The sequence below is a fragment of the Sinocyclocheilus rhinocerous genome, unplaced genomic scaffold, assembly GCF_001515625.1.
Source record: "Sinocyclocheilus rhinocerous isolate Xijiao unplaced genomic scaffold, SAMN03320098_v1.1 scaffold269, whole genome shotgun sequence".
Taxonomy (NCBI): Eukaryota; Metazoa; Chordata; class Actinopteri; order Cypriniformes; family Cyprinidae; genus Sinocyclocheilus; species Sinocyclocheilus rhinocerous.
This window is the reverse complement of record NW_015652298.1, coordinates 800,829-812,853: the sequence shown is the minus strand read 5'-3', so window position 1 is coordinate 812,853 and position 12,025 is coordinate 800,829. Positions and strand designations below refer to the sequence as shown.

The 12,025-nt window shown below is 33.6% G+C and overlaps 1 protein-coding gene across 1 annotated transcript in view; it reads right to left on the bottom strand.

Annotated features, from left to right (window-relative positions):
- Positions 1-12,025, bottom strand: part of kif21b (kinesin family member 21B) — a 105,998-nt gene that overhangs the window by 41,285 nt on the left and 52,688 nt on the right. Inside the window, exons 8-12 of the mRNA XM_016520372.1 lie at positions 9,728-9,923; positions 6,927-7,116; positions 4,809-4,872; positions 4,506-4,718; positions 2,792-2,896 (exon numbers count right to left, since the gene is read on the bottom strand). Coding sequence (XP_016375858.1) covers positions 2,792-2,896; positions 4,506-4,718; positions 4,809-4,872; positions 6,927-7,116; positions 9,728-9,923 — 768 coding nt within the window. The remainder of the gene's footprint in view (positions 1-2,791; positions 2,897-4,505; positions 4,719-4,808; positions 4,873-6,926; positions 7,117-9,727; positions 9,924-12,025) is intronic.

Genomic DNA, 12,025 nt, shown 5'->3' with positions numbered 1-12,025 from the left:
AGTGTAACAATGAATTGATAAGTGTTATAATGTATTAACTGTGGTTACAATTATTCATGAGATTGTTCAAAGCATTATAAGACAAAACTACTTTTATAATGCATTACACAAGGCTTTAAGTAAAAAAAAATTCATATATATTATGCCTAATCATTTTTATCTCAAAATGTTATTAATACATTATAAAGAGTTGTTAAAGGTGTAACATTATTCATAATGTGCATTGTAATACATTACATCTTGACGTAAATGATAATAATAACCGAATTTAAAATGCATAGTGTAACAATGAATTGATAAGTGTTATAATGTATTAACTGTGGTTACAATTATTCATGAGATTGTTCAAAGCATTATAAGACAAAACTACTTTTATAATGCATTACACATAAGGCTTTAAGTAAAAAAAAATTCATATATATTATGCCTAATCATTTTTATCTCAAAATGTTAAAGCTTTATTCATGTAAGATTACAACTTAATATTTTTGAGAAAAAGCAGCAGTGCATCTAGCAGTGTTTTATTATGTCTGTTATATTACAACCTTATTGCTGTCATTTTATGATTTTATTATTAAAACACTACCATATAACCTTCTTTTCTTTCATATTAAGTCTCAATACTACAAATGTATTCTTCTTGGAATAGCTTTTTTTAATTATTATTCTTGCAGCACAGCTTTATTCTCATAAAATACTGCTTTATTGATAAAATTTTATTCTCGAAACTCCTTTGAGGATTTTTTCCTCAAAATATTACAACTTTTTCCGTGCCTTTATATTCATAAAACACTAAAAATAAAAACGGTATTGCAATATTATTTTTTCTCATATTACAACTCCATTTTCATAAAACTGCAGTAAAATGTTACTTAGTTTTTCCATTTGTAAGGCTTAAATTAAGACATAATTCTTGTAATTTTAGAATTTTATTTTTATTAAATCACTGTCTGCAATGTGTAATTTATATAATATTCAACTTCTTTATTCTCATATTTATTCGCACTGCCGTAAAACATAATTCTTGCATTATTACTGCTTCATTCTCATAAAACATTGCCATGCAGAAGATTTTTTCCACAGAATATATTACGGCTTTTTTTGAAATCCATCTCAAATCTTTGTAAACAGCAGACCAGTTGGAACATAATGAATAAATCTCCTTTCTCTCACCTCTTCAGGTTCATTATCAGAGTCTCCATCTCCATTTTCTCTTCGCTCTTGGTTTTCCCTGCTCAGCCCATTCTCGCTCTTTTCTCCATTTTCCTGAGGATAAAGCTTGGCCCTCTTCTTCAAACCTTTTTCTTTCTCCGGACTGAAGAAAAAAAATGGTGATCTATTATTAAAGTTCCTATAGACAAATACATGCATAAACAAAGCACTGATGTAATCAATAGGACATTGATCACACAGTAGTTTGAACACTAAAAAATAAGGGATCGGGCCATAATTCCGACAATTCCACCAATATCGGACGCAAACGTCATTTAATAGTCATGTAATTGCACCACGGGGACAGAGATTTATCCTGGGTCTTCTGCTTTTTAGCCTTTGCAGGTCAGCTGAGACTTCCAGTAGTAATTCTGTAGTGTTGGCTTCACAAATTACCCATGCTCTCTCTCCCATTACGGCCACATTAGAGCCAATCTGAGAGCGGGACGTTCCTGTAGTCATATTCATTATAACAGACGATTTACTGAGAGATACTTGTGTCTGTGCCAGCTTGCTGTCCTTAGTTTGAGTCGGTCAGGACATACTGGCACAAACACAGAGATAAATCTAATTCTGGCACATTTTACAGCCTCTTATTGGCTCAGCAACATAAAACAGAAGAGGACAAGCATATTAAAGTCTTCCAAATACACAATCAGAGGAATAAGTTACAAGACCTCTGCTACCATCAGAAGAGATTGCCAGACATAGACATGAAGAGTCAAGACCACCTGAGACGTCCTGGAGCAGGGTCTCTTATTTAATAGCATTAATTCATTCATATATGCTGTGGATATTGTAGTCTGACAATATCACTTCATTTTAGATGTGACCCTAAAATGTTCACAAATACATTTTCATACGTGAAAATCTTTTCAGACCTATCTTCCGTGGAGTATGTGTAATTATCATGGTATAATTTCCCTCAACATGAAAATGAAATGAAATTAATATTTGTAAAATTGTTTTTCAAAGACATTTAAGCAGAATAAATATATAAATAATAAAAAATAAAATAAAAAATTTAATTAAAAAAATAAAAAAATTTTATAAACATAAGAGAATACAAAATTAATTAATAATTTGTAAAGAATACATAAAAGAATAAGCAAGTAAATAAAATAATAAATAATCAGTAAAAGAATAAATAAAAATAAAATAAAAAAATTAATTAAAAAATTAAAAAAAATTATAAACATAAGAGAATACAAAATTAATTAATAATTTGTAAAGAATACATAAAAGAATAAGCAAGTAAATAAAATAATAAATAATCAGTAAAAGAATAAATAAAAATAAAATAAAAATGAATAAATACATAAATGCATACAAGAATACAAGTATTGCATACAACAAGGAAATAAATAAAAAAAAATAATTAATAATTTGTAAAGAATACATAAAAGAATAAAAGCATAAAATAATATGAAACAATATAATAATATAATATAAAAAGAATAAATTAATAATACAAAAACCATCTCAAATCTTTGTAAACAGCAGACCAGTTGGAACATAATGAATAAATCTCCTTTCTCTCACCTCTTCAGGTTCATTATCAGAGTCTCCATCTCCATTTTCTCTTCGCTCTTGGTTTTCCCTGCTCAGCCCATTCTCGCTCTTTTCTCCATTTTCCTGAGGATAAAGCTTGGCCCTCTTCTTCAAACCTTTTTCTTTCTCCGGACTGAAGAAAAAAAATGGTGATCTATTATTAAAGTTCCTATAGACAAATACATGCATAAACAAAGCACTGATGTAATCAATAGGACATTGATCACACAGTAGTTTGAACACTAAAAAATAAGGGATCGGGCCATAATTCCGACAATTCCACCAATATCGGACGCAAACGTCATTTAATAGTCATGTAATTGCACCACGGGGACAGAGATTTATCCTGGGTCTTCTGCTTTTTAGCCTTTGCAGGTCAGCTGAGACTTCCAGTAGTAATTCTGTAGTGTTGGCTTCACAAATTACCCATGCTCTCTCTCCCATTACGGCCACATTAGAGCCAATCTGAGAGCGGGACGTTCCTGTAGTCATATTCATTATAACAGACGATTTACTGAGAGATACTTGTGTCTGTGCCAGCTTGCTGTCCTTAGTTTGAGTCGGTCAGGACATACTGGCACAAACACAGAGATAAATCTAATTCTGGCACATTTTACAGCCTCTTATTGGCTCAGCAACATAAAACAGAAGAGGACAAGCATATTAAAGTCTTCCAAATACACAATCAGAGGAATAAGTTACAAGACCTCTGCTACCATCAGAAGAGATTGCCAGACATAGACATGAAGTGTCAAGACCACCTGAGACGTCCTGGAGCAGGGTCTCTTATTTAATAGCATTAATTCATTCATATATGCTGTGGATATTGTAGTCTGACAATATCACTTCATTTTAGATGTGACCCTAAAATGTTCACAAATACATTTTCATACGTGAAAATCTTTTCAGACCTATCTTCCGTGGAGTATGTGTAATTATCATGGTATAATTTCCCTCAACATGAAAATGAAATGAAATTAATATTTGTAAAATTGTTTTTCAAAGACATTTAAGCAGAATAAATATATAAATAATAAAAAATAAAATAAAAAATTTAATTAAAAAATTAAAAAAAATTATAAACATAAGAGAATACAAAATTAATTAATAATTTGTAAAGAATACATAAAAGAATAAAAGCATAAAATAATATGAAACAATATAATAATATAATATAAAAAGAATAAATTAATAATACAAAAAATACATAAAAGAATAAGCAAGTAAATAAAATAATAAATAATCAGTAAAAGAATAAATAAAAATAAAATAAAAATGAATAAATACATAAATGCATACAAGAATACAAGTATTGCATACAACAAGGAAATAAATAAAAAAAAATAATTAATAATTTGTAAAGAATACATAAAAGAATAAAAGCATAAAATAATATGAAACAATATAATAATATAATATAAAAAGAATAAATTAATAATACAAAAAATACATAAAAGAATAAGCAAGTAAATAAAATAATAAATAATCAGTAAAAGAATAAAAATAAAATAAAAATGAATAAATACATAAATGCATACAAGAATACAAGTATTGTATACAACAAGGAAATAAATAAAAAGGAAAAAAAAAAATCAAAAAAAAAAATTTAAAAAACAATAAACGAATAAGCACATAAATGCGTAAAAGAATAAAGTTCAGAAAGAAAGAAAGAATCAATAAAAAGAATAAATAAATCAAAGAATAAAATAAATAAAAACAAACACTTGCTCCTCAGACCACACCTCTTCCTCCTCTGATTTCTCTCTTTCTTCTTCAGCCTCTCCACGTCTAATTTGGCTTGACAAATCACATCGGACATCTCTGCATCCATGGAAACAGAGGGGGAGGAGCCGAGAGCGAGTGCTGGAGTAGACGGGTGTGGAGAGCGGGCGGAGAGGCGAGACAAACTGCGCCTCAGAGACTCGTTCATGGCCTCACTCTCCAGCAGCTTAGACCTGAGAACCAGAGACATACGAGTCATTGTTTTATACTGCTCTGATGAGAAATTCACATCCAAACGTGTCACGAGCAGAATATCATGTTACCTCAGCTCTTCGATTTCTCGAATGTAGTTCTGGATTAGATTGCCAATCTCCTCGTTCGTTTCACCTGTTCAAAGTGTGACAGATTTATTTAGCAATAATGAAATGACAAGTACTGATGTTTGTTTGTTCATTTTTTAACACCACACCAGCTTTCTTGGCTATTTTCATGACAAAAACTATATTCGAGTAATTAAAATTTGAAATTGCAACCAAATAAGATAATTTTTTTAAAAACCTTTTCAAGGGTATCAACAGAATAAAACAACTTTCCAAGAGAAGTAGAAACATTAAAATCCCAAGAAATAATAAAATAACAAATAAAGACCTTCAGTGGCCAACTAAACTAGTGAAGACACGCTGGTTACACACAGGTTAACTAATACACTGTGCTAGTTTCAGATTTTGCTACTGCTAACTACTAAAGCTAGCTCATTTAGCGTAAAAAAAAAAAAACCACATATTTTTGTTTTGTTTTTATACTAATATAACAGATATATTTACCAACATAATTTTATATGATTACTTCTAACATATAATAATAATAATAATATACAATTACTTCTGCGGTGCATTCATTACCATAATTATTGACTTTTAAAAAGCCTGCATCTAATACAGTAGATCTCATAGTTTCAAATTCCTGACATCTGCAACCTCATGTTGAAAAAACTCAAATGCAGCGATTTCAGCAGTAAAATTAAGTTTGGCACTGTTTTATATTTAAGACAATTCTCTATTTTTAATGTCTCAAAAGAATGCAAGAATAAGTTGAATAACTTATGAATAATATCTAATATCCCACTAAATAAACTATTAAGTTGAGACATTTGCAGTACTTGTCTACTGATTATTTACAGTAAATCACACAGAATTGTTTTGCTGTTAATAGTGTTGCACAGAAATGCATAATTCCTATGCAGCATAAGTCCGAGACACCGCTGGGATACCAAGATAGCGTATTTTAGGAGCAGACGCAAAACTGGCACAGCCTTTGGAAAACTTATTGGTCAAATAAAAAATGCATTAGAAGTATTTAAATATACATGTTGCATTTATATCAACAACAAAATTACACTGATCATATCATATATATATATATATATATATATAAAATTAAACTGATTATGGGTGAATATCACCCAGTCCTACTATTAGGGGCCTATGATTTCTGTGATGCCGTAAACGCGGACAGAATCACAGAATTCAGTTATAAAAACATTTACTGTATAATGCAGAATGTCGCTGAATTTGTCAAAATTTGGATGAATTTATCAAAAGTAGGTCATTACACTTAAATCAAATTGCGATATGGACTAGTATCTGTAATTATTAATCGGCAAAAATACGATTTAAATGTGAATCCTGCATGTTCTGCGTGTCTCTGTTTAATTTGAGTAAAACAAGTGTCCTATCATATACACACACAGAAATTAAAAGGTATTCACGGCAACCCGTCAAATTTAAAGTTTGGTTTAACTTGAAGACATTGTGCCAGAAAAATATTACTATTTTTCAGAAGAATGTACATAATACTACTTCTACTACTACTACTAAAATTATTAAAACATTATTTTTAAGGAATAATCATGTAACATTTCTTCCATGTTTTAAAAATGGTTGTTTTGCCAGAAATAAAGTTTGTTAAATTTTCAATAAAAGATAAATGAAATTAATGTTTTATGCCTTCATTTGAGAACCAGAACAATGTAAATACACAACACAGAATTTGTGTGTTAAGAAAAAATACACAAATTCTGATTTTCAGAAGGGAAAAAAAAAAACATTTCATTAGGCTATTAAATGAATGAATTTTAATAAATTAAGTTGTTTTTATGCATTCAAATACTTAGACATGTTAAAACAGAATTTGTTAACAATAAAGCATATGGTGAGAAAAAAATGGGATGTGAAATAGTAAAAGTTTCATGATTTTACATGCTTTTTGCTTAGTCAAATTTAATTTAGGCTAACCATTATAAAAGGAGTCCAGAAAAATTTAAAAAAAAAAAAAAAAAAAAACGGAATTTGGAAAAAAAATAAAACGGATTTCAAAAGGCCCTGTACTATCTACACACAATTCAGTGGTAATCCCCTCTCCAACCACTAGAGGTCTCTCACCAGTCTTAGTGAGCAGCAGGTTGACTCCATTGGTGAGCAGCTGGGTGACTCGAGTGTTCAGGTGGTCGATGGTTTCCTGCATGGCTTTGACCCGCATACGTAGTGTGTCATTCTCTTTTTGGAGCATGGAGTTCTCTTGAAACAGATCACTAAAACCGTCGGATCCATCTTCGCAGGCCACTCGTTTTCCCTGAAAGAAATCCAAAGACTGTGAGACGGATAGGTAGGCACTGACCCCATCCAACCCAAGCAACAATCCCCCAATCCTTTCATGCTCGGTCTCTCTGTCAGGGCGGCTCAACTCTCTCAAAGCCATCACAGCTAATCGCTGACTTCTTCCGGCGGCCGTTTATCATCCAGGTCAGGCCGAGACGCTAAGCTGCTGCTACGCTCCATTAACTCCAGCGAGATCACAGACCGAACAGAGGCTAACTAGCGACACAATGAGAGACGGCGTTGGTGGAGTCAGATTACCTCACGTCTCATTCACCGGTGAGAAAACACTACAGTACGAAGCGCATAATATTACAATAATAATGCCTTCCATTCCCACTCAGTCTGCAATAGCGCAATGAACGCGCTGATGATGTATCATTTCTGTGCGAACAGGGTGTGCGGAGGTATGCAAATACATACGTTTACAGGCAGGAAGGACAGCCTATCGTAGTCATCGGACCGCGGAATATGATTGGACGAACATTTTATGATCCTACACCTTCCACAGATGATATAAATGCATATAAATACATTTAGACCACTTACCTTAGTCACGAGATGTGAAGAGACTTTCAACCAGCATAACAAAAAATGTTTTGAACCAAATCATCTACCCTGCCTTTAAGAGGTGTTTGAGTAATTTTACAAAAATGTGCGAAAGAGATCATAAGAATTCGCAACCAATTCATAATGATGTTTTACGTACAAATAAGATTATATGTATCGTAATTATATCATTATATTATATCGTAAGATTATATGAATTTCAACAATTTAAGGGTAAAAAGTCACCATTAAGGTCCAACCCTAACCCGTCCCTCAAGAGGTGTGCAAATGGATCATACAAAATCATACAAAAAAAGGTGCTGACGTTTTCGTGATTAATTTGACAAATTAATTTCGTAAATTTTACCTACAAACCGAATGTCTGTGAATATGATCCTATGAACTCATATAATTTGTAGAAAAAACGTCACCATGAAGGCCCACCCCTGAACCTAACCCTCAAAAGTTGTGAGTAGATCGTATAAAATGTGCGAAAGAGACCATATGAATTTGTATGATTTATAGGTAAAAAGTCACCATGAAGGTCCGAACCTAACCCCATCCCTCAAAATGTGTAGGATAAAATATCACCATGAAGGTCAACCCATAACCCTACCCCTAAAACTAAACTCAAGAAGTGTGTGAGAGTGTGCGAGTAAATGTGCAAAAGAGAAGCTACGAATTCGCAACCAATTCATTGTGACGTTTTACGTACAAATCATACATGTTTGTGTAGAATCATATGCATTTGTATGATTGATAGGTTACAAGTCACCATGAAGGTGAGACCATTCCTCACGAGATGTGCGAGCAGATTGTCCAAAAAGAGATTGTACTAATTCATACAAATTTATACAAACCTACCGAATTCATTCGAATTTGTACAATTTGAAGATAAAACATCATCAACTAAACCTAACCATCAAGCTAATGTGTAACAAATTCTTACAAATATTTATAAAGATGCTTTAAAAATTGTCAAGAGATTGTGTTGGTGGAGGGCGAGATTTTTAGCGAATAATTACTTTTTTCGGGCTGTTTCGGAAACTTGGCTTCAGAACACTTGGAATTTAGTGCACAAGTAGTATGGAATACTTGTGTACTTTTTTTTTTTTTGTAATATTAGGAGCTCGACAGCCCAGTCACCCATTCACTTTCATTTTTTTTAAATGAACAGCCAGGATATTCTACCAATCATCTCTCTTTTTTCCACAAAAGTACTTTTTTTTTTTATATGGGGGCCATAGGAAAAGACGCCTGCTGGAGACTAACTCTTCCCAGAATGCCACGACCCTCCAGGTCCTTCTCCTTACCGCTTTGTACTCCATGATCTCCATCTGTAGGCGTGCGATCTCTGCTCGTAATGCGCTGATCTGCTGGCTGGTTTTATCCTGGTTCACCATCACTTTGTGCAACCAATTCATTGTGACGTTTTACGTACAAATCATACATGTTTGTGTAGAATCATATGCATCTGTATGATTGATAGGTTACAAGTCACCATGAAGGTGAGACCATTCCTCACGAGATGTGCGAGCAGATTGTCCAAAAAGAGATTGTACTAATTCATACAAATTTATACAAACCTACCGAATTCATTCGAATTTGTACAATTTGAAGATAAAACATCATCAACTAAACCTAACCATCAAGCTAATGTGTAACAAATTCTTACAAATATTTATAAAGATGCTTTAAAAATTGTCAAGAGATTGTGTTGGTGGAGGGCGAGATTTTTAGCGAATAATTACTTTTTTCGGGCTGTTTCGGAAACTTGGCTTCAGAACACTTGGAATTTAGTGCACAAGTAGTATGGAATACTTGTGTACTTTTTTTTTTTTTGTAATATTAGGAGCTCGACAGCCCAGTCACCCATTCACTTTCATTTTTTTTAAATGAACAGCCAGGATATTCTACCAATCATCTCTCTTTTTTCCACAAAAGTACTTTTTTTTTTTATATGGGGGCCATAGGAAAAGACGCCTGCTGGAGACTAACTCTTCCCAGAATGCCACGACCCTCCAGGTCCTTCTCCTTACCGCTTTGTACTCCATGATCTCCATCTGTAGGCGTGCGATCTCTGCTCGTAATGCGCTGATCTGCTGGCTGGTTTTATCCTGGTTCACGATCACTTTGTTCTTGATGTTGCGAGCCCGATTGGCGTACTTCAGTGTGTTCAGGGTCTCCATGAAGTCACGGTCAGAGGGGCTCACGCAGGCAATCATCACGGTCCGACTAAACAGATACAAAGCAGATGAATTCATAAGGGTCTTTCACAAACACACACACACACACAAGGCAGAAAGATAAAACACAAACAGATGACAGATAAACACAAACACGCTTTCATGGACTGCACACGCTGCCCGCATATTTTTGTGTATTCGCATACACAAAATTGAATTGGGATTGAATGTCTTTAAGGAGCGCCTCTGTCTGCAGTCCCTCATGTTTAATTTAATCAACTCCCCCTCTGAACCCACATCATAAGAATATATGGGCAGCCTGTGCCGTCCACTGTGGGCTGAGTGACCCAGCACTGTGCCTCCATGCAGATTGATGCAGTGCACTGTTAGCATGCATTAACCTTCAAGGCACAATGACTGCACTGTGCACAGTGACGTTTACAAGTGTGTGAACTTGCATGAATAATCTGAGACCTCTAAAACAAAGGATAAAGACAAACAAAGTCTCAACAATGACAAAAGATAAAGCTTTCTAGATATAGTGTCATACAGGGAACTAAATCATTAGGGCTGTCAATGTAATGTTAATTTACTGAAACTGATGAATTGAAAATACATATTAAAATGGAAAAAAGTATATAAAAAAATAAATATATCAATAAAATATTTAAAGATCTTAAGTAATCATGCCCCCTGTACTTGTATGTACATTATGAATTAATTAGGGCTGTCAATTTAATGTTAAATTTCCGAGATTAATTATTTAAAAATACAAATATTTTTTAAATTATAAAATAAATAAATATCTAAAATAAATTATTTTAAAACAATCCCAATTAATTATACCCCCTGACTTATATGTACATTCTGAAATAATTAGGGCTATTAATGTTAATTTTCTGAGATTAATTATTTAAAAATACAAATGAATAATATATTATAATTATAATTATAATAAATAAATAAATGTAAATAAAATCACAATTAATCATGTCCCCTGACTTGTAAATTCCGAATTGTGTCTGTTTAATGTTTACTGAGATTAATTATTATAAAATCATTTTTAAAAATAAAGATATAAAATAAAATCTTTTTTTAAATGATCTTAATTAATCATGCCCCTTTCTTGTTTAAATTCTGCAGTACGTCATAAAATATTCCATTATTTCATGTAAATAAGCATAAGCGTAACAAATAAATAAAGGATCCACAATAAAGGATGCATATCACTTTGTCCCACGAGCAGCTTTGGGGCTCTCTGATCACTGTTTGGTTCATCTTATACCGACCTACAGGTAGAAACTGAAATCAGCTAAACCTGTATTAAGGACTGTAAAAAGATGGACTAATGAAGCAGAGCAGGATTTACAAGCTTGTTTTGACCTCACTGATTGGAGCATCTTTGAAGCTGCAGCCACCGATCTGGACGAGCTCACAGAGACTGTAACTTCATATATCAGTTTCTGTGAAGATATGTGCATTCCTACCAGGACATTCTTATCATTTAATAATGATAAACCGCGGTTTACTAGGAAACTCAAAGAGCTTCGTCACGGCAAAGAGGATGCTTACAGAAGTGGGGATAAAATCTTGTATAACCAGGCCAGGAACAGACTAACAAAGGAGATCAGAGTGGCTAAAAAAACTACTCAGAAAAGCTGAGAAAAGAGCTTTCAGCAAACGATCCAGCGTCAGTATGGACTGGTCTGAGGAACATCACCATGTACAAGACATCACCCCCACAGTCTGTGGAGAATCAACAACTGGCTGACAATCTGAATGTGTTTAACTGCAGATTTGAAAAGGATAGTCTACCACCCCCCATCCGCTCTGATCTGCACTTCACACATTCACCTACCACCCCCTGCAACCCCCCTCCCTCACCATTCAACCTGCGCTTGTAGAGGATGTAGAGGATGTGAACCGGGTCTTCAGGAAGCAGAAATCTAAGAAAGTTTCAGGCCCAGACGCTGCCGGTTTTGCCTGTTTAAAAGTCTGCGCTGACCAACTGGCCCCCATCTTCACACAGATCTTCAACAGATCATTGGAGCTGTGTGAAGTTCCCTGCTGCTTCAAACGCTCCACCATCATTCCGGTCCCCAAAAAGCCCAAAATCACTGGACTCAACGACTACAGACCTGTCGCTCTCAC